At 38.5% G+C, this 25,904-nt stretch overlaps 1 protein-coding gene across 2 annotated transcripts in view; it reads left to right on the top strand.

The window, feature by feature from the left end:
* Positions 1-456: 456 nt before the first annotated feature.
* UVSSA (UV stimulated scaffold protein A) overlaps positions 457-25,904 on the top strand; it is a 47,276-nt gene continuing 21,828 nt past the window's right edge. Inside the window, exons 1-7 of one of the 2 annotated variants that reach the window (XM_033513774.1) lie at positions 457-709; positions 947-1,277; positions 4,578-4,698; positions 5,869-6,297; positions 7,381-7,490; positions 8,072-8,200; positions 21,400-21,508. In XM_033513774.1, the coding sequence (XP_033369665.1) occupies positions 612-709; positions 947-1,277; positions 4,578-4,698; positions 5,869-6,297; positions 7,381-7,490; positions 8,072-8,200; positions 21,400-21,508 (1,327 nt within the window). In that variant the 5' untranslated portion in view covers positions 457-611. The remainder of the gene's footprint in view (positions 710-946; positions 1,278-4,577; positions 4,699-5,868; positions 6,298-7,380; positions 7,491-8,071; positions 8,201-21,399; positions 21,509-25,904) is intronic. The other variant, XM_015625034.3, reaches the window with a different exon arrangement.

Below are 25,904 nucleotides of genomic sequence, written 5' to 3'. Positions count from 1 at the left end.
AAGGAAAGGCTGGAGTGGTGGAAGTGAGATTTGGAACACTGTGTTGGTGTAGATGATCTCGGAGTTGCAATTGATTCTATGATAAGCACGGGCGCTGTGTGCCGGCTGCTCGCCCCTCTCGGCGGGCTCAGCGCTCCGGACAACGAGGGGTTAAACACAAAACCGGGGCACGGCTCCTTTAAGGCTTCCCCGCCCTTTTCCAGCCGCGCTTCCGGGTATGCACGTCACGTGGGCGGTGCCATGCGGAAGCGGCGGGAGGGGGGCGGTGGTAGGTGCCGAGAGGGGGTGGAGGAACGTACCACCCGCCGTGGGGCGGGGGGAGCAGCATCCAAAGGGGCAAGGCTCACACAGGGGGCGTGGTTCCTGGAGAGAGGCGTGGGCTCAGCTCTCGGTGGGCGAGGCGGGTGTTGTGGGGCGTGGCCAGACGGGGCGGGGCCTGTGCAAGGGGCGGAGGTTCCTCAGGGGCGGGGCTCCGCTGAGGGCCGGAAGATGGCGTCGCCTAGTCGCGGCCGGGCCCGTCGGTGCTGGTGGCTCCCGGCCGGGGCTGCCCGGGCTTGAGGGATCTTCGGAGCTGGTGTCCCGGCAGCTCCGGTGCCTCGGTGCCGGCGGAGATGGACCAGCGCCTGGCTGAGCTGGTGGAAGAGCTCACCACCTCGGGGGAGCCGCGGCTGGAGCCCGGCAGGATGAAGGAGCTGAAGAAGATCTGCAAGTACGGCCGGAGGGAGGGACAGAGCTGGGCCTCGCTCGTTGTCCCCAAGCCGGCAGTCCCGGGCGGAGCCGTCCCGAGCGCTGTTCCTGGGGCCTGCTGTGGTGACAGGGTGCTGCCAGCACAGAAGCTGCTCACTTAAAATTTAAAATAAATTACGTCCCCAGACTTAGTTTTTATGTGCTGAGCCTCTTTCTAAATATCTCCCCCCTCCTTTTTCTCCGTTTTCTCCGTGCTCAGGTCGTCGGAGGAGCACATCAGCCACGCCTACCACCTGCTGGTGACGCGGCTCCAAGAGGAGCACGCCGAGATGCGCTTCTCCGCCTTCCAGGTGGTGCAGGAGCTGTTCGCCAGGTCCCGCCAGTTCAGGACGCTGCTTATCTCCAACTTCCAGGAGTTCCTGGAGCTCACAGTGGGGATAGACCACGAGCAGCCGCTCCCCCCGCCCAAGGAGGTGGCTCAGAAGCTGAGGAAAGCGGCCATCAAGGCAGTGCAAGACTGGCACGAGAAGTATGGGGAGGCCTACAAGCAGCTTTCCCTGGGGTACCACTTCCTAAAGCAGAACAAGAAGGTACTCTGTGCTTCTGCTCTGCTCTATGGTACTAAGTGATGATCACCAGATGCTCAAAGCAAGGAAACCAATAAATGTAAAAAAAGAAAAAAAGCTGTAGGAAACAACATTGCCTGTAGGACACCTCCTGTTGAGGGTGGTCTTTGGAGAACAAACCCCAGGCTTTCTGCTCACCTTGCAGTGCTGCAGGCTTTAGAAACCCCAGTCTTGTGCTTACAGCTGGGCTGCGCCTTTCTCAGGGTGCAAGTATTGCTTGCTTTCAGCTGGCTTTCACCCACTGATTCTTGACTGGAGTCCAAGGTTTAGCTCGTTTGGGAAGGGCAAAAATGGTCATCCCTTAATCTGAGGATAAACAGCTATTAAATCTTTCTATGCCATTTTAAACTAGCCTGATTTCTCTACTGAGCTGCCCAGTTCTAGGTCCCCTTTGCTGTGCAGCTTTGCAAGTGCATGTGCCTGGCACCCTTAGCTGCAGTGTTACTGTGCTAGAAAAGAGATTTTATGAAAGAGAAATTTCGTGTAAACTGTAGCTTTATGATGCCACTTCAAGTTACTGTGTTTGGAACATTGTACTGCTTTAGTCTGTCTTCTGAGGTGCAACAGTGAAATTTGGAGCATTGTTCTAGCATTCACACGACTTACAATGATAATAACAGACTTTCAGTAAACATACTGATTTTCTGTCTCTTCAGAAAGACAGATTCAGCCTTCCTAACAGTAGATAAAAAACCTTTGTGATACATGACATATTTCTGTTGTTCTGGTTCCATAACTGAACAGTGCTGTGCTAGTTTTATATACAGATTTTGGCATCTGCTCACAAAAGTTGATTGTCTTTGAATTATCCTTTTTTATCTTGTTTAAGAAAGGAAGAAAACTAAATGACAGTGATGAGGAGAGGTGCAAGACTGAGACAAGGAGTCTTTTACACAATTTCACCTAATTGAACACAAGTGTACAACAGCTCTGCTGAAGTTTGGCAGGTCTGTCTGTGCTCCTGTGGTCAGTGGCTGTTCCCCAGTAACAGCTGAGGGACCCCTCTCCAGGTTTTGATACAAGCTGTGCTACTTTCTAGAGCAGTTGAATTTGAGTTCCTCTACAAGTATTAATATCAATAGAAGCAATCTCAGGTATTCTGGTAACTTTTGTACTTAAAGACTTGGTATTAGCTGGCTGGCCTTTTGCCAGATTAATACTTGAAGTGTGAGAAGCAACTAAAAGGCATTTGGTTGAGGTGGCATTTGCTACCTTTTTGTAGTAAAATAAATCAGCTGTGGAGTTTTACTGGTTTGGCACAGTGGTATAGGACAACTTGGGTGGAGTGTTAGCTCTGTGTGTGATCCATAGTTGGGTTTTGGTTGATGTTTTCTAAATGATCACCGAAATCACTTTATTAACAGTCAGAAGATGATAGCTGCTGCTCTTTCAGGGTGTAAAGCTAGAGAGCTCCCCAGTCTTTTAATGTTAGTTGGTCAGTTGTAGTAGGTACCAAGCAGGTGCCTCTATAAGTGTTTAACTTCAAGAGCAAATAATGCTTCAGTATACATGAAAGTAATTGTTTTCAAACTCCCATCTCAAAGTTTAAAAGAAGAAAGAGGAAAAAATATTTCACATATTTCCAAATGTTTGCGTATTTGGGCGCATGACTTGTAGTATCTTTGTGTCTGAGGAATGCATGGATAGAATTACAGAAAAGGATTTCAGACAGATCCACATATAGTATAGTGCTTCTGTCTTCCAGTATTTTGTTGCAGTAATTGTCTCAGCCTGCTGCTTAGCTTTCAGTCAAGCAGATTTTTGCTCCTCACACATTTAGTTCCATATTTGCAGACCAGCAATAAAAGGCTTCATGGTCCTTTTGGTAGAGAGAATGGGAAAATGACTCCACTGTAGGTACTCAGGCATAAGGCAGAAGTTGTGCTTTAGGAAGCTGTTGCTGTGTCTGGTTTTCTGTGCAGTCCAGTCTGACTGCCAGCAAATGGTGGCTGTAGTTCCTGAGTTCTGTATCTTTGCTCTGCTTTTGTGGGCAGTGTTGCTCTTCGGGTGGGTCTGTTTCTCTCAGTTCTGCATGGGGAGCTATGCAAACCTGTAGGAAAATTAGGTCCTGAAAACCAAGAAAGCTCACTCAGGTGATCCATATGATGCAGTAGGTTGTGAAACCAGACCTCTTCCCAACCACCCTTCTGCCCACCCATTCCCTACTGAAAAAACAGCTTGGTGAGTGTGCCTATGGTACCTCCATGCCAGTTTCTTGGACAGCTGTCAGAGTAAAACATCTATGTGAGTCAAAACTTTGATGTAGGTAGTTGAGAGCCACTACTGGGTGTTGACATGCTTGATCATCTAGCAGTGGCAAGAATGACAAACCTTCTGTGAGTGTTTGTGATGGAGACATTGCACCAGAGAGTCTGTGGGCTACAGAATCTGCAAAGTGCAGGCTTGCTCAGCACTCAGCATTGTCTGTCTGGTAGCTCATAAAAGTTATGTGGTAGCAAACAAAGGAAATTCTGTGTTTTTCAAAAGGGTTTCCTATGCACTAAGGCAATCAAGCCTCCCTTCTTTAAAACAGGAGTGACATTTTTTTGCATTTCAATCTCTTCTAAGACCAAAGTAAAAAAAAAAAAACCCAAATATTGCTAATATTTTAAGAAAGTGTTTTAAGTTGTTCAGATTAATATTTATAATTCAATCATAAGGAAGTGAGACTGAATGTTTTTTCCCTCAATATCAAAATCCAAGTATGTAATTGTAAAATCACAAATTTAGTCTTTCTTAATAAATTTGAGGGTCATCTCTTTTACTTTCCTTTCTTACAAAGTTCCTTTGTAAGTTTTATATGTATAATAGTTTTTATACTGCTTACAAATTTTCCTATATTTCCTGGTGGACCTGGTTTTCATGTGATCTTAATATCTACCCTGCATAGATATGACCTAGAGACTCCTCCTACCCATTCTACCTAACTCTTTGTCTCCAGGGCTGTGACAGAAGTCACTCAAATCCCAGTTTGTTCCTGCACTCTGGATGTGAAAATCTAAGGGGTTTGTTTTTCTACCTTATGATTTTCTTTTGAAAGCCATTGATTCTCAACAGTCCTTTATAAGTAGGAGTAAAAAGTCTGTTCACAATTGCTGTAGTTATTGATTCAAGGGGGAGAAGAGATAAAAGGAAATGCTGCTGAGCTTCTGGCTGATAGCTGATGTTACAGGATTTTTCACCATAGATAAGGATCTTAGGAAATGGATTTTCTATATATTTCTTACGAGGAATGTTACATTTTTTTCTTAATTTCCTCCTTAGGTGGATTTTCAAGATGTGCATGCCAGAACTGTGGCTGAAAGGAGGAGGGAAGAGGAGAAGCAAAAACGACTGGAGAACATTTACAAAGAAAAAGTCAAAAGAACTGAAAAAGAAATGGAAGGTTGGTTGCTTTGATTCTTTTAATGCAGTTTTGGTTTGGTTTGGTTTTTAGTTTTTAAAGCAACCTTTTTTAAGGTTATATAAAATAAATTCTGAGAGAGTAGTTACCCAAATAATAGCTGACCACAGAAAGCAGGAATACTGCATTTGTTGGAGCTCAACCCTCCCTCTCTCACCTAAAGAATATCAGGGGAAAGAAGTGACTGTCATGTAAGTTCAGTAGGAAGATATGGAAGAGAAAGAAAATGTTATCAAGTAAAGATCTGGTCTCTAATTCAGTAAAGTATGAGTGCATGAACCCAAGTAAATGAACCATGAGACATTTTGGAGTTAGTGTCTTAATTTCTGCTAGGCACAGACTTCCCAATGCCTTGTTGGCCAGTGGCATTCCTTATTATGTACAGTCATTGTGTTCCAAAAATACAGGCAGTGGTCTGCACAGGAGTCCTGGATGCAGTGTAGGATAACTGTGAAAAGTATCACAGTGCAGCTAGAAAATGTAACTGGGGCCTGAGTCTCTGAGCAATATGTGCAGAGACACAATAATAGCAGACACATTTCTGTCACCCCAAAGAACAACAGAGATAGTAAGTGTATTATGCTGCAGTTACAAAGGGTTATTTAATTAAATTACTTTGGTGTATGTAATGCATGCAATTGTATCTGCATTTATTCTGGATGCTGGAAATGTTTTCATGCACAAGAGTGGAATTTTAAAGAGATTTAACTTTCTTAAAGTAATTTGTATCAGTAGCATCTGTTTGAGCAATAACATCCATTCATGGCTGTTCCTACACACAGCTATAAAATTCATGGCTGTAAAATGAATACCCACCAACATCATGAATAATATCTCATTGAATCTTGTTTTTCCTTGAAATTCTGTCAAGCACTTGTCATCCTTACATAATGAAATTTTAGAGAGGAGAAGGAAAGGAGGAGCCCTGATTCTACATGCCTGGCTCAGGAAATTCTAGATTTCTTGCTTAGGTATTATTACTTCTATAAGGACAATTTCTGCAGAAGAGGAAGATATGTATGGCACAGTCATCACTGGATAAACAGATTCCCCCTTTGACAGTCATATTTGTTTTGTACCTCTGTGCCTGCTCTGGAGACATTAACATTTTACCGTATCTAACCATTTTAAAAAACATTTGTGTCTTAATAGAAATGTCCCAAGAGATTGCTGATACACTGACAGAGATGGAAAACTGTTTCCAGCTTCTGATGCCAGATCCTTTCAATTTTGGGGTGAACGACATTGACCCAGAACTCAGCAAACAAACGTCTGCTAATGAGGCCGGACCTGCATCCCCCCTGTCCTCCCAGGGGGAAGTTAACCCATCCTATTTGGGGTGCATGGATGATGAACAGCCATGCTGCAGCAAGGACATTCTTCCTGTTCCTTCTCAGTGTGTTGCAACTGATGGAAACGAAGAGGGAGATGAGAAGCTTGGGCAAAAAGAGCTGGATGGAGGCACATGCTCAGACATCCAATACAGTGGCCCTGTTCTCCATGACGATGATTACCAGACTTTTGTCAGGAACCATGGGCTTATTTCACATAAATATACTCTAGACCTTGAAATCTCCACAGGTATCTGGAAAAACTTTTGACATATAGCTAGAGGCAGCCTCTCTCTGAAGTGTTTTGTGCTTGTGGATTTGGTTTAGTTTCTGCTACTTAAGTGCTGGTGTTACTGGACACCATTTTGATTTGGGATTCCTCTACGCCACTTTGATTTCTTTTTTTTAAAGTTATTTTTTATTTTTCTGGTTCCTCTAGTAACTGTTCATAGTTTTGGGTGTCCTTGTGTGTGATTAGCAGATTTCATTAATTATCTTCTAAGACTGAACTTCTGTAGTAGTTATTGAAAACCCATTATAGCACTTAATGGTATCTATAATGAGTCTTTTGTGTTTAAAAAAAAGATCTGTTTATCAAATACAATTTCCTTCTTCTTTGCTATTCACCTCTTTCTCTCTGTAGCTGTAGGGGAATAAGCTGCTACTTTAAAAATCTTGCATTTGAGTGTTTCTGAGACTTTTTCCTTGCAAGGAAGTAAGTAGTTTTGCTAGCAAGTGATTACACCTTTTTTGTATAACTTTGCTAGTGTGAATTACCTGTAGAAAAATCAGAATGATTTGTGTTTTGGAAGTCTTTTACAATTCCTGTCCTAAAGGAATTCCATGTGCAGACAGTAAGGGTGGTATCTGCTTCTCTGTTTGCTGACAACAGTGGGTAAAAAGTATTATTTTTACTTGGATAATGGCATACTTGGCTTCTTTGGCAATTGACCCCCTGTTACTACCAGGGTAGGGATTACTTCATATTGAATATGAAGAAATTGGTACAGTAAGGCCCAGTTTATTTGAATTTGGAACAAAATGTAATGTAAATTATAAGACTGAACTTGTCTGTGGTTTATTTGGTGATTCCTTAATAATGATGGCTTAACAACTCTTTCTGGACAGAACACTTCATATTTTCCTCAGATTTTTGAGTGTGTGGATAGTAATAGAATAATTAGAATGTAATTGAACAGAGAAGCATTCTGATGTTTGTAACTTCCCCTGAAGTGATCAAATGCCTTAGAAAGAGTTATTTGCCTTCTTTAGCTCATGTAGTAAAGATACCATAAATATCATACACTAACTCTTTTTCCCCTGTTTTGAGTAGATATAAAAGTGCAAGAGAATGAAGATAATACTGCCATCATAAACAGTGTCATGGATGCTCACAAACTTCTCAGAAACAAGTTCTGGCCTTCTGTGCAGTCCTGGATTCAGGTGCAGTTAAGAGATCATTATTTTTTCTTAATTTTTTAATAAAAAGATGGTGAAACAAGGACTGGGATACAGTAAAGCTTGAGGGAGAGTGAGCCAAAAGGAAATGAAGGACCAATTGGAGATTTCCATTTCAGTAAGGGTGGACTAAAGGAGTCTGCAGGAACTATGTGTCTTGTTTGTTAGCTCTCAGCCTTGGGTGTGGTACCTATAGGTAATTCTTTGTTAATTTTTTTTAGATAGGTAAAACTTGGCTTCTTTGCAAAGTTTTAAAGTAAAACACAGCTTATTTTTGTTAGACATCTCTCTGTCAGGTTAGCAGCATATCATGGACCCTCCTGGGTGGAATTTGGCCTGCTGATGGGTGCTCTCAGAAGATATTTGTAACAGCTGTTCATTCTTTGGCATCACTAGTTGCTATTAGTTTTTATAGTCTAGATGGAAAAAGAATTGGCTTCACTAATTGTCACTTGTAAATCGAAGGAATTTGTGACATTGTTTCATTAATTATGAATTGGGATTTTTTTTTTTTTTTGGCTCAGACTTCCGGAAGAGAATAAGAATGTTGTTTTCTTGGCTTGCAGCTACTTACCAGAGCAGGAATCAATGATGGTCGGCTAAGATGTGCCATTGAACTCAAGAATAAATTGGAGACTGCTATGAAGAAATATAAAGAAATGAACATTTCCTTTAAAGCAAGAAAAAGAAAAGTGGTGAGTTTCTTAATCCCTAACGTGGAAAACTTTTCAACACAAGTTTTATTGTAAAGTATACTAATTCAGCTGAATGTGGCTTCCTTCAAGGAGCAGTAAACACCTGAATAATTTTCCAGGGGACTGTTTATTAGACCAAAACTGTTTAAAGCATCCCTGTTGTTTAGGATAGAGAAGTGAGGAAGTGCAGATTTTATTTACTCTTAGTTGTTTTATGTTAACACTGTTAAGTCCTCAGCTTCTTGCGTGCATACTTCTCAGTAGACACTGTACTGTTTGTGTTCTTTCACAACTTGCTAACTCAGAGTCTCTCAGTTCAGGAAAGTAGTTTCTCTGCTTTGTAGCATTTACTCTGTATTAAGCATGTAATGTGATTAAGGTTATCACAGGAAAATTTAGAACATCAGACTATTTCATAGAGATTAACTACCTATGACAGTTCTTGTGAAATAGGTAGACTTTGCAAATAAACAGAGGCTGAATGAAAGATCAAATACATTATTTAGGTCCAGAAAGGAGTCTATGGCTGGTTTAAATAGATAGAAAACAGGGCTGCATGATACTAATTTCTGTTGGCCTTGATTAAATGAAATAACCATATTGCTTGACATGAAAGTAAGTCCTTTGGGTCAGAGTCCAGACTAGAGTCTGGTTTGGATTTACTGGATTGTAAGAATTTGATCTGGACATAACACCTTGACCTAAATTGTGTAGCCTCATTTAGCCATGACTGAGTGTTGTTGACTTTGCCTTCATTGTACAAATGAAGCTAAATCAAGATTAATCTGGTTCATCGTCTTAACACCTCCTGATGTGCCACACCAGTCAAAAATGCCAACTCTGAATGAAAAGTACTGAAAGACTGTCTTGTCAGACTTGTCTCCAGTGAAATATGTGTGCTACCTTTATGCAACCAGCTATGAAGGAATCCAGACATCTGCTGTCATTCCTGCCATTTGCTTGACAGGACTTCATTTGCTGCACCTCTGCATGGAATATTGGTTGCTATATTTCTTGTAAGATATAAAAGACATTCAAGCCTTGATTTTCCTGGGTGTGTGTGAACATGCTTGTGTGTTTGTTTAGAATGGTATTGTTACCGCTTATGAGAGTGACCAATGCTATCTGTATGTTTATATATTATGTTTAGAACTAATACCTATATTAATTTGAAAGCTAATAAATTCCATTGCTAAAAGGCCAAAAATATAGGAAGTTCAAAGTGCTCACAATACTTTCAAAATGAAGCAGTGCATAGTGAATTAACTTAAGCATTGAAAACAATGTATAAATATTCCTAGGTTTTCTCTCCAGTGGAAAATAACCAAATTTAGTGTTAGTGCTGAGTTATTTTAAATTTATAACCTGAACATAGAGAGCTTTTTACAGCAGAAGGAAGCTGCATAAATTATATTTTATTTGTGTGTCAGATGACTTTATTGAAACGTAAAAACATGGCAAATTGGGAGTCTGATAGAGCAAAATAAACAGAATCTCTTAGGCCATGGTTATTAAATCCCATCTGTCAAATATTTACATGTCAGCATGTGAAACATTGCACACATCTCCTCTTTAATTGAGCATTGCTGTCTGTGTTAGGTGTTACGGCTTTGTCCAGGTGTCCTCATGCCCTTGGAATTGTAGCTCTTGCCATGCCAAAATTTTCCTGTCTTCTGTATCTCTAAAGCCAAGAGAAGAAGTAGTGACAGCCTGTCTGTCCTTCAAAGCCCTGACTTCCAGCCACCCTGTCCTGCCAAGGCTTTACACATGTGATTTGTTGGCACATGGGATCAGTGAGTGCTGGACCTGCTCATGTGTGGAGACGAGCACACCTGGAAATGAGGGGAGTGTTCAGTAAGCAGAGAGGGAGAACAGGAATCAAGTGTCTGAGTGCTGAGGATCCCATGTAAACTGGTCTGTAAGTGGTCTGTGCCATCTCTGTTTGGATAGGATGGCAGTTCTGGTGGTGCACTCTGTGGCAGCTGTATCCTGAACTGCAGATTGTAAAGGTGAATTGTTTGTGTACTTGCTCATTTCAGCTGTCATTATGATCCTGCACTACAGCAAGCTGTTCTTATAGAGAGAGAATGGTCTTATTTAATCAGCAAATATAAAACAGTGATGGGGACTTGGCAACTTGGCTGAGCTGGGCTTGCCTTTTCTCTTGGGTCTTCTTGCATTTTCTTCATGCCCAATCTCCATGCTTCTGTGGTCACTGATTTCCCCCTTTTCATCTGTTCTGTTCTGTGCTTTATTTTTGTTCTGTCTGGAAACAGGGAGTAAAGGCTTTACCCATCCTCAAACTGAGATCAAGAAAATTGATAAAGGGAAGGGTTTAGTGAGAGACAATGAAACTGAAAATTTATTACTCTGAACTCTACTATAACTCTCAATCCCACAGAGATTTAAATTGCCACTTTAAAGAGGGAAGGTCCTGGGGTGCCTTACCATTGCCATGTGTCATTGCTACTCTTTTTTAGCTGGTCAGTTACACATGAACATGGCTGAAATGCAAATAATTGTATGTATCTGGGGTAGTTCTTGATGCTGCAGTTTAATATGAATATACCAGCAGTGTAGCTTGATGTAAATTACACTGAGAGCAAGAAATTGGTGGTTACCTGACGTGATTCCACAGAAGAAATATTTGCTTGGTTCACGAGGTTTTTTTGGCAATCCTTATTATTACATCCATGTTTTCCATTGTTTCTCATTTCCATTTTCCATATCACAGAGCACAAGCCCCCAAGGAAGGAGTCTTTGGCAATCAGAGCCTGTTACACAATTAGCTCAAGTTACCTTCTCTGAAGTTCTTTTTTACCTTTATCTTTACTGAAAAATGGGAAAGTCAAACTGCTTTGCAAACCACAGGAGAACTTTCTGGATGTTTAGGGAACTTCGCTTATACAAAGTCACTTGAAGGAAAGCACAGAACTTTATACAGTGGGAGACACTTTGACTTAAAATGGTTTCTAGGGACATGAGCTATAACTACTTCTTTATTTTCTCCTCCATGAGTAAAGAACACAAACCATCAGGGAGTCTTAATTACAAGGAGGGCCATCATTTCTGTTTGTCACCTACACCCTGCTAGCATGAGTAGACTGTTTCGTGCTTGCCTGTCAGGAGCTGTGGGAGGAAAGGGAAAAGAAAAACAAAGGTTTTACTTTGACTGTCTAGAAACAAATCCCTCACATCAGATTCTATAATTATTAATACATCCCAGTTTCCCAGTCTACACATTTCCCATTCCCACTGCCATGCCCCCAGCAGATCAGAGGTCAGGGCATTTCTTAAGAACTGTTACTTTTTCAAATGGGTGGAGGGTGTTACTCCTAACTAACTTTACTAAAAAAAGTTACTGACTACCTATATGGGTCAAAGGCAAATGAGTTTTTATGTGCTTACATGGGTCACATTCACTGTAATTAAATCTTTGTTTTGAGTGTCAGTCAGATTCCTGACAGGAAATGCATTTTTAGGGTATAAACATTTTAAGGGTTTTGAAATTAATTTTTCTGTGAATCTGGGTTTTGGCTGAATCCAGGTGAAGAGCAGGGAGAGGTGTAAAAAGGCTTTTATTTCATGGTACCACGGTGTTCGGACATGGCCCTTTCTTCTCTGAGTGCCTGCTCGGGATAATTCCAGTGCCCAGTAGAGGGAGTGCAAACTGCACGCTCCATATTTTTCTCTGTACCACCTTGATCGAGAGCCAGCCATCTGCTCAGTCTGTTTTCAGTTAAACTTACTACAACAGCAACATACCAGAGACACTTCAAGTCAATTCGTGACTCTATGAATTATTGTAAAAGTAGAATTGTAATTATTGACTTAGATTGGTGTTTAAATAGACACTGCTGTTCCCAGACTTTTGATTCATTTGCAGGAATAGCTTATGATCAAGTTGTTTTTAAATTTTTTTTTTTGGTGGTTAGAAATAAATTTGTTTCTCAACGTCTTCTTCCTTCTTTTATAGTACTGGATTTTATTTTTTTTCTTGTTTAATGTCTGATTTGCTGCTGATTAGATACAAATGATCTTGGCAGTTTTAGAGAGGACGATTATTTACTGTATTTTAAATCATGCACACTACCTTTCACTTACATCCTTTCCATAAAGGATTACTCATTAGGATAATACTTGAAATCCTGACATTGTTAATAGAAATGTAGCTCAATTGCTGGATTTTGTACACTCAAAGTATGTTTATGTCTTATGTAATTACCTTGGGAAGCTGTGGAAGGTTTGGTACTCAGACTGTCTAAAACTTGGGCAGAGAGAATCCAGGAGGAAAGGTGATGTGAGAAACATCCCATTCATGTGTCTTGTCAGCAGAGGGATCATTTAACAGACCTGTTACACTTTGAATTTTTAAATTTCAAATTACATTAACAACCAGGGATATATAGTTTTTCATTAACTGTATTCACTACTTTTTGTTTCGCCTTTCCTTATCTTCTGTCAAATCTAAGCATGCACTTGGATCTTGATTTATTCCTGTACTTAATTTTATCCATGTGAAACATCTGGTTGAACTCAGTAATGCCATTAATAATTAGATTTGGAGGAACCTGTCCTTCTGTTGTCCAGAACCTGATACTCAAACCTCACTATAATACAAGTCAGGTTTTTTAGAAAGAGTAATGTCAGAAAATTGTTCCAAATTTACAATCTAAATATTTGCTGCTAATTTAGTCCTAAAATACATTAAATGGTTACAATTTTAATATGTTATAAATTAAGTCAAGAGTTCTGCCAACTACTTTGCTGATTTTTTTTTACATGTCTTCATCTACAGTTTGGCAGTGTAGCAATTCTAATGAGTTATTTCTGCCTAATCATTTCATAGCTTTATAACCAGCTCTTTTCAAGTCTTTCTTTTTGTTAAGTTAGTGTCTGCTTTAGAAGAAAAAAAAGCTGCACTTGAATTCTAGATTTTTTCTGCTTCTTTAGCTATAGAAAATCCAGTCCTGTTGACAGCTCTCTGTAACAGCTTCCTGTAGTCACATCCTTACATTTTTCTCCTCTTGCTCATTTTAGAGAAACTGTTTCTGGAGGTTAGAAAATTGTCCTCTGTGATCCTTCACAGTCCTTGAAACCAGATTTGCTAAAACATGCTCAGACCATGCAGCAAGAGAGGCACCTTTGTAGAGGTCTTTTCCCCAGGTGTTGCTTTTTAACAAAAACCCCAACTCTTAACAAAAAGTTGCCCTTTGAAAACTGGAAGCATATAATTTTAAAATTTAGATGGTGACTTGATGTTGATTGTTAGTATGTTTTCTATAGAGAAATATAGGAATATTTGATAACTACATCAGCATCACACCTAAAGATGTTCTTTACCAGATTTTAACATGTAGTGAGGTCAGAATAAATAATAACATTTATTAATATTTATGTGGTCAGATCTGTAGCCCAGACAACATTTAAATGTTTGGTGTTTTTTTTGTCTAGGTAATATTTATCAAAGAAGCCAGGTCAAATTAAACACAGAGTATTAAATAGGTTATACAGATACTTAATGCTTCCTCTTTCCTCCTCCCTATTTTAATTGGTGATATTTTTATTGTCATGTTTATCATGTTATTATTATTTCTGTTAAATGTCTATTTTGTAATCACTTTTCAGCTAAAAGAGCGTTCTATTTTTTTACGTTTTATTAGGCTGTAGGACTGATATAAAACAGAACACTGTAAAATTAAACCTTAGAACAGCACTCCCTTGTTAAAGTGTCTGATCAGCTGGATGATGGGTTTGGTTGGTTTTGTTCCTTGCTGAGAGCTGAATGCTGCTGTGGTGTGTTTTATGCTTTGCCCTGGCCATGCAGCCTGCCACTGCTATGAAGTTATTAAAAATATCTTGTTATGCAGATCTAGCCATGAATTCTTAGGGTTGTCGCTGTGACGACCTCTGATCCCTATCTGATTCGCAGGTCGCACAATGCAATTTGGAGCTCTTCTAATAGAGTGTAAAATAAAGTAGGATGTCTCCATCATCAAGTTAACCCTTATGTTAAATACTTAAGTTTTTCAGGCCGAAGGGTCATCTCCCTTGATTCATCTTTGAATACTGAGCAGTGTGTGCTCTGCAAGTAGGAGATACAAATTTGCTTCCTGCTTTTTATCTGTCCTGCCTTACAAGGGGAAATAGTATATTGAAGTTTTTTGTGAGGTTCACAGAGGTACATTTCTAAAGGTGTATATATAAAAATGGAAAAGGAGGAAAATTTTTAGGCTTGAAACATATATCAATGCATCTAAATTCAGGTGATGAGCAGTATGAAAGTAAATATATTCGCATCTAAAGTATCTTCGTACCTGAAATTCACAATCAGAAATACAAGTAAGGTTATGTGTATCTTGCATAGAATAATTTGTTTACCTGTATGTAATAAATTAGGTTTATTTAATTGAGATGTGTATCCACCTGTTATTGCTAGACTTGGAAATCTTCACTAGTTTAACTACTATGTTTCCCCTGAATGTGGTACTTATTTTATGAAACATGTGGATTGTGCAAGAGAATTTGGCCTTTTTGATGTATCTACTTAAGGATTAAGATGATTTATTCAATCATGTACTGTTGATTTTGGTAGATGGTAGGAGCTCAAGTGATGAGGTATGAAAATACATCTGAGGACACAGCATGAGAGGTTATTGCTAAAGAAATACTAAACTTGCCTTGCAATATCTGCCTGAGGTAACAATTTTGTCCAATGTACTAGTTTACTAGAGTGCCTTTTTTTTGCTGTCCTCTGAAACTGTGAAGGCACACACTGCTCCTCTGGGTCTATTGGATGTACCAGTTTTTTCTGAAAGGATTAATGAAGATGCAGAGTCTTTTGAACTGGTTTTTGAGCTTGGCCCTCCAGGACTCTGAGAATCCTCACACACTCTTGCTTTAGGGAAAAATTGGTTCATCAGATAACTGTTATATTGCCAAAGCAATTTGGATCAAGGAATGCTCATTCTCCAGTGTACTTTGGCTAAGTGTTGGACTGGAACCCTTTAAGCATTTTCACTGGAAATTAGGAAATACTGTGAAAAGTGCATTCCTAAATAGAAGTCAGCCTGGCCAAGATGCTTATGTGCTGTTGAGCAACTACACATAGAATGAATGGTGATACTTTTACGGGTGAACATAAAATGTGCTTTGCCTGGACCACATATCTAATTTGCAGTCATCAGGATTTGAATTTATATTCATATCACAGAGTGAAGGGGAGGGAGGGTGTGTGGGAGGTTCTTATAAATACAGCTCTGTTCGTAGTTTGTGGTTTCCTTGTGTTGCACATGAGAAAACTCTAGCATGGTTCTAAAATCTGTCCAAATGCCAGCATTTATTTCCATGTCACCCTGTGTTGGATGATATAAAAGAATAGAAAAGGAGGAACATGTCTTTACGTTCAAGACACACTTTGACTATTTAGTTTCTATTACTGGTACTGAAGATTTTTACGCCAGACACTGTTTTCTTACATAGAATATCCCCAAATTTCATTTAATGTGACTGAACTATGTTTTGTGTCACAGTTGAATAAAAAATGCACGTGCTTAAGGTTGCCCCTCTAACTAGGTTCTACAGCAATAAATATTCTGGTTCCCTAACCAAAATCTTCTAGAAAAATATTTAGTTGGCTTTGAGTAGATGCACATGAGATATTGGCATGGTGGAATAATTTGCAAGATCTTTCAGTGAGGGTATTAGCATATAAATAGCAGATGCAATGACGACCATCACAGCTGAGTACATTTAATTTTTAGTTTATAAGATAGAATGGGTTTTTAAATGCATAGCCATCAAGCCTGCTGAAAGACAAATGAAGTTTAGAGTTCACTTGTCTGAGGATGCCTTACATCATTTTTTTTTTTAGAAAAGGGAAACAGGCACGCATAAAACTGAACAAAAGTGATTTCTTGGGTGAAAAGTAATTGAGATTGCAAACCAAGTTAATTAGACCATGCAAAATTTATTTAATGGTCCCAGCTGTAGTTTGCAAGTGGTGTTTTAGAGAGTAGATATGACTTCTTCATGTGCTATCTTTTCTCTTCTTTTTCTAAAATAATTAGTAGTGGCTGTACATCTAGTCCTATAAACTGATTGCATTGTATATTTCAGTAATTTTATTGCTTGCTTTTATTATGATTGCAGAGACTCGGGTTTTTAAATCCTCTTAACAGAATGTAGCAGTCGATTTATATAAAAGTGAGAAAAGGATAGGATCAAGGGCTCTTCTTCACATCTTTCCAAGTGTTGTGTGGTGGGTGGAGGCTTTTTTCACATTCATTACCAGTTGGGATGGATGAACAAGGCCTTTAACTGGGGCTCTGGTTGCACTGAGCTGCACTAACAGATGGAGTATTGACTGCAAAGTAAAAGAAACAATTGCATTTCTACTGGCATCCAGTGTTTTCTTAATAATGCAGAGTAATAAGGAAACATCTGTTTTTTCAAGTTTTTTTAATGAGTTAAGGAGGAAATGGTTTGATTGCACTTGTCTGGTTGGAATAGTCAGCACTATTTAAAGTTTTTAGTGAAAAATCAGGAGACTTGTGAAGATGGTCTAAGGGATTACAGTGGAAATAATGTGTGTATGCTTTCTGTCTTTTTTAAAGCCATGTTCTCATATGTAAATAAGTCCAGATCAAGAATCTGAAAATTGCCTAGCTAAATCCCATTTCTTCTCACAGGAGTACAGATATCTAGTCAGTGATCCTACCATGTTAAAGCAACAAACCAACAACCAATGCATAGTTTTGCAAATGCATCATTCTGTGACTTGGATAAATAAATACAAAAATAAATATCAGCATTTTAGAGCAGATTAACAGGCTAAAAATTCCCTTCCCCGTGGAACTTGAAGAGCAGTGGTGGTGCAAGCAGCCTCTGATGTCTGGGGATCTGGTCTCCCTTCAGGTGGACCATTCTCTAGTGACAGAGGGGTTGTTCACCCTTCATCTCTGATAAGACTGGTGGCCTGTGTTAGTGAGTTTCCTCACATCACCTGATAATTAGAATGGATTTGAAACCAGGAGCTTTTTTTCTCACATTCTTTGACAGGTGATTGAGAAACAAGCAGTTGTGTGACTACCTATCTTCGAGGTATTTAATCTTGTACACTACAAGAAAAGCTTTACATTGAGGTATTTATCACTTGCTCTTATACTTTGCTTCCCTTCCCTTCAGACATGGCACATTAGAAATTTTGTATTGCTTGTTTTTATCTTAGTCTCCTTTTTTCATGGTTGGAAGTATCCTAACCCCTCATTCCTAAAAGAATTATAATTTACTTAATCAGCCACTTAAAACTATTGTCTTAAATATTTCTTCTGATTTAATGGAGGATTGTTTCTTTTTATTTTTTTAATTGACTGAAAAAGTTTACCTATAGTGGAAACATAGATAGGAGGTGATTGAGTTTCCCTTCTACATCTGTAGAAGTTGCTTTTGGAGATGTCTTCATGCTTGAAAAGCAAAACTTTAAAATAACAAAACATACTTTCCTAACTAATAATGTTGCTCATGAGCTCTCCCACTTTCTCTAGCAAGGAAATGGAACAAACCAACATAAATGGGACGGTTCTGATAAAGTTCCACTGGAATGAGGTAAATTGAGATATAACTACCTGCTGTTACTGTGCAACTTTGTGAATTTCCAACAGTGACAACTTTAATATTTTAAAGTAAAAAGATAAATAACTTATCTTGTTCAGGATTTTATCAAGATAAAGACTTCATGTCTGTTTGAGGAGAAGAGAGGACTTAATTCCTGATAGTTAGCTAAGCAGTTAATTTTTTTTACAGGAAATCTAAATTTAATAGAAGACCCCAGGGAAATTCAAGGGTGTGAACAATACGCATAATATTTTATGAAAATGACCCCCATATTTAAAATCTGGCATTATATGTTATGCATTGTAGCACCAAGTCCACATCTACCTTTTAGAAAATTAAAACACATAAATTCTGTTTAGTGTTTGATATGTGCTGCACTAGCTGAAAGCCATAATGCCCCTAAAACCTTGGGTTGCTTTTCACCTTTCATAAATTCCTGGGTAGATTCTATACAAAAAATAATTTTCAGCTCCGTGGCTCATTGTTATTCAAACTTGATTGATTGTCGTCATTTACTCAGTGAGGAAGTTAAGTGCTCCTGTCATTTCTGAAGAGTATAATTGGGACGTTTCACAGGTCAGCGGTAGTGACAGGTTTCCCTTTTGATTAGTGTTAGACTGATAACAAAAATTACAGTTTCCTATGATTAATGTTTTCTATAGTACTTGAATGCACAGTTCATGGATTGTACCTAAACAAAGTGAATTTGCATCTGATTATGCCTTTTCTCTGTCAGGCTTTTCACGTGCTTTAAAGTTTTAGATCATGCAGGTAATACAGCAAAGTTGCTTCCAGTGCAGTTTTCAAGTGGAGGATTAGTGAAGTCCACTGAATTTTAGTATATTACCATACAGAGAGATATGTGCCTCGAGTGATAGGAACAAATTAGGTGAAATTTCAATTAAAGATAGCACTCTTTCCCTCTAGTCCTCTCAGATATGACATGCAAGGAAGTACTGGTATTATATCCCCTGCTATTTTAGGTATAATCTGGCAACTTAAGTTAAATGATCAGGCTGGACTGAGTTTTTTCCTCTTGCTAGTTTGACAATATTTCTGTGTTCTTTACACCTGTTGCTGCTTGTTTACAGGCTGAGTAAAAACTAAGGAAATACACTGAATTTACTTTTCCTGTTTTATGACATGAAAGTTAGTCAGTTTGTACATTATGGCACAAAGTTGTAGACTAAGATAATCTATGGCAAGTTTTATCTTGGTGAAGTATATTTTTAATAGCTAGGTAAGAAATAGAACCTGAGTATGAGAATTATGATGATGTCCTGCTTGTAGCTGGAGAAATACTGGAGGTTATTTGCTGGTGGTTATTTCCAAATTTAAATTGTCCTTAATAGATGAAAAGGGAATGACGACACGAGCAGAATTTCAAAACCAAGGTACAAACCAACTTCAGTCTCTAGCCCTCTTTAGATGTGCAGTAGAAAACATGATTTTTTTTTCTTTCTAAGGGCCATTATCCTAATGTCTTGTAAAAGTTGTAGTTTAAGACAGATGTTTTGCTTTCAAATCTAGTGGTGTTGGGAGTTTGTGATTAGTGGTGGAACATTTGATCCTTTCTTTGATTAGAACTCTATTTTGGTTTCTGCTGAGGAGGCCAGGCTCAGTGTGCATCTGTCGTGGCTGGGCCAGGTATGGCCTGAATTGCTGCTCTCCTTTAGATCAGGAAAAATGATTGCAGTGGGAAACCAAAAGTAAACCAAGGGTGCAGGATCCACCAGCAGAGCCTGAATGTTGGCAGCTCTCAAGAGGGATAATTGGGCTGAGACTACACTGGGGTCCTTACCTGTCTTTGGCAGCAGGGTGCTCTCAAACATGATTGCCCTGAGACTATTTTGAAATGAAGGCTAATTAGGTGTTCCCTAGTAAGAATGCAATAGTAAATCAGCTCTTGTCATTGGGATGGTAAATCTGCTTTTTTTCTCTTCTTTTTCACTGGAACTGCAGCCTTCTTAGTTCAAAGTAACTTTTGAAACAAAGGGAAGAATCTTACTTCTAACTTGTACTGCCCATTCATTATGTTTTAATGTGTATTTGTGTATTAATATCAGTTAATATTATTTGTTAGAAATTAATACAGTCCAGCTTACAATTAATTATGGCCAAAAAGAAATACTGATTTTTTTAAAAAAAATTATTATTTATTTTAATTTTTTAACTACATTTAATAAACCAATATTAGCTGCTAGATTTTTGACTTCAGAGTATGACTTAAAGGAACTCAGCTGTAAAACAAGATTAGAGTAGTGATTTAGATTGGGAAAATTCTGCTGCAGGCAAAACCTGCAGTATCCTCTGGTGCTTGTAACAATGAGTAGTTGGTATGAATATTAACAGAAGCCAGGTGCACTAATAGAAGTAAAGAACACAGTTGAAAATAGCAAAACTATACTATTCCTTATCTATTGCTTTGGGTTGCTGCAGTAAAGTGGAAAAAGTGATAGCCTGTGCTAAGGTTGGATTTCGTGGATACCTCTTACTATTTCCTTGTAAAAGCACATGGCAAACATAAAATAGAATGCTAGTTATGTTGTTGGGAATGAGGTTACTCTGAGCATGGGCAAAGGAAATAAAGTCTCCATCACTTTTGGCTTTTTAGGGTAGCTGGCATTTGCTTTTTTAAATAGTACTCTGATAATACAGGCAATGTCTGGTGACACAGATTCTTTTAGATTATGTGCCATTTAGAAATAAAAAACATTTTCAGATATGAAACAAGCTTAGAAAAAAATGTAGATTTGATGGCACATATACAGTAGTTGCTAGCTAAAATTGTATATAGGAAGCCACTTATGTGGATGAATTATACTGGTTAGTTGGAACTCCCTTTTTTTTCTTTTTTTTTCTTTACCTACTCATAGATCCTCAGTTTCAGACTGCAAGACAGACCAAGTGCACATTTAAGAAAATCCTGTTTTTTGGTCTTAACCAGAGTAGTGTGTGCTGTCTGGTGGTATAAATGGTTGGGATGTACCAAATCAGTTAAGAAATGAAGGTATCAAATTATTTTTAATGCTGTTGTGAAGAAACACACTGAACCACTGTAGTATAGAGATCTGAATACTCTTATTTGGGTCACTATTAACTTTCCCATTCATCAGCTTCCCTTCCTGTTTGCCTGGTTTTGAGCTCTTAAACAATTTGTGATACCATTTAACATGCCACAGATTATTTGGGTGCTTCTAACTGAGTAAAATCATCCAAATGAGAAGAGGTAAGACTGTAATTTGCTCATTAAGTCAAAATCTTGATGTTATTTTAAGATTTTTTGGTCTTATTTTGTAGCTTCACACTTTCTCAGACTTCACCGACTGTGTGTGTTCTAATGGATAAGAAGGGCTTTAAGGAAGCCCTTAGGATAGAGTATGGCTTTAGAGATAAAATGTTAAGCAGATAAAATGTTAAGGCCTAATCTTAGATAAAGATTAAATACATATTTAGGAAAATACTTTTGACATAGAGAAGTCTCTGTAGGGCTATCAGGATGTCTGCAAAATGTGAAGGGAAATGAAAAACAGTCTTCACATTAAAATAAAGAGAAAATAACCCCAACAAAAATATCTCTGTAGATTAAAGCCTCGGATGATGATGATGATGAGGATGAAGATGAATTTGTGGAGGTCCCTGAGAAGGAAGGTTATGAGCCCCACATTCCAGACCACCTGCGTAAGGAATATGGTGAGTTTGCCCAGCTGTGACAAGCTTTATCCCCGCATGTTACTGCTGCACTAAGGTAAATAAACAGCCATTCTGAAGTAATAAAGTGATCAGCGGTGTGGGTAATCTCTGCCTGCTCTGAGGAAGTCATTACATGGACACCGGAGCAGCGATTGGCTCTGGATAAACAAATACTTTCAGGAGCAAGAGCAACTGAGACGAGCAGCTTATTTCATTCCTTCATCTTCCACGGGAGTTCAGAGCCACAAGCAGCACCCTGTGTGCTTTTAAGTGTGCTAAACACATATTGAGAGTGAAGGGATTGCAAAGTAAAGTTGGCAATGAGCCTGAATATTACAAATACTGGTGCCAGTCTGGTGAGCTGGGATAAGGTGCTGTTCCATCACCTGCATTAGTAGCAGCTGCATATACACTGACTTCCATAGAATGGCCAGCTTAGACCTCTGCTGGGTGGCTCTTTCTGTTCAGGTATTGCTGCCAGAAGATGTTAAATGATGCCTTCAAGTGCAGAATTACAGCCACAGAGCACATACCAGATGACAAACTATAATTTTGTGTTCTTATTAAAAGTAGATAATTTTTAAATGAAGTAATACTTACTGTGTGTTCTTGTGCAATTGAGAGTGGTATTACTGAGAAATTCAACTTCTGTACATTGCTCCTTGTCCTTTGCACCTCTTGCTTAGTAAGTCTGCAGCTTTACCTCTGTGTAACTTGATATATTTGAGAACTCCCAAGATTTCAGTACTTTGTAGAGAAAGGTAGCTGCCATCAAAAAGCTTGAAGTTAAAAACCAGTAAGAAGTATCTTGCTCTGACATTTGTCTATGATTATTTGATGCTGTGGCTTTCTCAATCCTGTTGATGCTTATTTTTCCCATTTCTGCAGTTTACCTTATAAAAATCAGGCTGCAGCTACCACCTGGAACTCGATTTGCATATCTTTAGCAGCAGCCTAAGTAATCCTAACATGCAAAAATTCTGTTTATGCTTGCCAGCTTCCACTGGAAGTGAAATGTATTCACCTCTTCCCTTTTATCCCATCTTCCTCATGGACACACATTTTTTAAAAATAAAGCATCTTACCACCCTTTGTATCACACTAACACAATACTTGGCTGCTATTTGAATTCCTTCTTGTAGGAAAGGATAAAAGAAGAAGCCTGCTATCTGCTCAGAGATATTTTAAAAATCTGTATAAAATAGATTAAAAAATTCCCAATTTGTATTTAAACTATTGCTGATAGGAAAATACATTATAATGAAGAAGTCAATCAATCAGAAAACAAAACCTCTCATTCTTTATACCTGTGGTTATGTAGGAGCTAATGGTCACACTTGGCAGTTTTTTATCTGTTGTGTTTGTTAAAAATAACATTTTGAAAGAAATTAATCATTCCTGATGCTTCTGAAGACATTCAGCTTTACTTACTGCCATTTACAGCTATTATGTAAATTCCCAGTGTAGGAAATTATCTGAAAATAACTCAGAATTCCTGAAAATCACAACTTAGAAAACAAAAGTCTGCATGAGTGGAATGTTCTAACTGGAACATTAAACCTTCCACGTTAAATAAAATCTCAGCATCACATGGAAGGTGTGAATGTTTAAAAGCTTTTTTCCTTTTGTTGTTCCTTTTCCTGAACAAGGCAGATTAACTTACTACAGTAAACCAGAAAACAAAGCTGTAAAACATGGCTGTGGAAATGGATTGAAATGTGACATGTAAATTATTGATTTAAATGTCACTTTATTCCCTTTCACTTCTCTCACAAAAATGTATCCTACCAACAAGCTAAATTTTGTGCATCTCCTGAGAGCTGAAAACCTTGTTAAAAAATGAAAATTTATTTAGAGAGAAAGGCAATTCTATGCATAAGTATATAGACACATGTAGTTGTATTATCTGTGTGTTTATGTGGTTAATACCTACAAACTCAAAACTGGTGAGGATATTAAATACAGAAGTTGAATTGAGCATGGGTGCAGTTTGGGTGGAGGTAGAATTGAACAAGTCAATTTTAATCTTGATGTGTAAAATGAAATGTAAATTTGTTAAAAGAATTTAGGTGATTAGATAATTGAAGTGTGAAGATATAACCCATTAGAGGTGTCATGCCAAATTAGCATTACCAGAATTTTAATGACCTCCCATTTGTATAATCCTTATTTACACTTGCATCTGATGTCTACAGCTGACAAGAGGCCAGCCCTCCTGTGGGAACACAGGGTCATTTAAAATACGCTGTGGTGCTCAAGAGGAATATTTGGCTGAAAAAGGAACAACACTGAAAATAATTTTCATATGATTGTTCAGATCTGCCACTGGGCACTGATGTTGCTGATACCACTGACAAGTGACCTGCCCTTGTATGGCTGGTATTGCCAAGCCCTGGAAAATGGAGCCATTATTCATTTAAATGAAAACTTTAGGGAGAAATAAAATCTTGTTTCCACTGGAGATTTTCCACTTTATAGCTTTTGCTGGTCAACTGTTGGTTCCATTGGCATTAAAGCCTTAGGTGGATGAGGTAAGGGATGGAACTGTGCAGCCCCTGACATTGTTCTTGTCCCATAGAACAGAATGCCAAAGGATGAGAGATTCCTTCCAGCCCTTGGTGGTCTTCACCTGCCTTGCAGCTGTGCTCTGAATCACATGGGAAATGATCTGTTTTGAGGGATGTGCTTTTCCACGTGAAAATAGAACAATTCTCAGCTCTAGTTCAAAGCACCCACTTCAGTTGGTAGTTCTTGTCTCAATGCAAGCATTACTTACCCGTGCAATAATGCTTTGAGAACAGGGGAGTCTTACTGCTGTTTTACAAGAGGTGACATGAGGAAACCGTCTGACTTGGGACTGTCAGCATGGAAGCTGTCTGCTGGTTATCAAGTTCCATCTTTATCCAAAATTATATTAGGAATGACTGTGTAGACACAAACCATTATTTATACTCTGGTTAATAAGATTATTTCTCTTGTATTTGAGCCTTAAGCTGAATGTTTTTAGGTCACTGATAGCTACTTTACTGGTTCGCCTTGCATCTTAGAGTCTGCTTGAGATTTCTTTCATGTGGGAATCAAAGCTACAGTTCTAAAATCCCAAGGGTTAGTTCTATCAATTTCTGTAATTCTTCCTTCTTTTCCTCAAAATCTGATGTGCTTTTTTTGGGTTGGATATTCCCAGACTGTCTTTCCTAATGTGATGGTATCTCAGTCATACTTTCTTGTGTGTTAAGCAGCTACTGCTGAATCCTTAAATAGAAACACATGTGCTGGCTAGATGGAAATTAAAAATTATACCTAAGCATTTTCCTTCCTTACTGCAATGATTTCCATCTGGGTCTAGCTTTTCAGTCAGGTTTCATTTATCTGGTCTTGTCAGGAACTTCTGAGGGAATTCTCCTTGCGTGTGAAGGGTTTGGAGAAAGCTCAGTGGAGACCACAGCAGAAACAAACCTGCAGACTCCAGAGTGTGTGAAGCACCATTGTCAGGGACTGAGTTTGAGACTTAGAATTACACTGTCTAAGCTAAATAAGGCTTTTACCCAACTTCTTTAAGGGGAAAAAGCATATCATGTTTTACAGGGGGAATGTTAGACAGAATTACTTATTTGCCTCTTTGAAATTCAGGTTCCTTTTTCATAAATTTGGAAAATGCAAATAACGCACAGTTTTGTTTCTCAGCCTGACAAGTCTAGTATCTAGAATAAGTTTTCTATTAATATTACTATAAATCCTTTAAAAAAAACAGATGTAGTTGTTACATGATGTAAATTTCATGTATTGATTTATCATAAATGTATTGAAAACAGATACTTAGCATTGAAATTAAAATCACTGAACATGATTTCTGTAATCAAATGTGTGTGTGGTCTCCATTTCTCTTAGGATATAAAACTCTAGAAATATTTAATTATAAGTTTGCAAATGAGATTGCCTCATTATATTAGAGTGTTTTGGTATACATGTATATGCACAAACACAAGTCCTATATGGACACAGAATTATCATTAAGATTGGAAAAGATCTCTAAAATCATCCAGTCCAACCTTTGACTAAGTACCACCATGCCCACTAAACCACAGAGTTGCCAGATCTACTCATTTTTTGAATACTTCCAGGGATGGTGACTCTAGCACTTCCCCAGGGAGCACCTTCCAATGTTTAATTGCTCTTTTCAGTGAAGAAATATTTCCTAACATCCAACCTGAACATCATTTAGTGCAGCTTGAACCTACAGAGACCTAGCTACACTTAAGACAATAAATGAGTAAAACTGTTTGTAATGCAGTATTTAGAATGAAGATTAACTTTTTACATTTATGAAAAATTTTTATCCCTTCCCAAAAAATACTTCAACATCCATGTAGAATTATTGACTGTAGATATTTCTTCT

Source organism: Parus major, chromosome 4, assembly GCF_001522545.3.
Source record: "Parus major isolate Abel chromosome 4, Parus_major1.1, whole genome shotgun sequence".
Lineage (NCBI taxonomy): Eukaryota > Metazoa > Chordata > Aves > Passeriformes > Paridae > Parus > Parus major.
The sequence above is the reverse complement of the archived record's forward strand: the minus strand, read 5'-3'. Positions and strand labels throughout refer to the sequence as shown.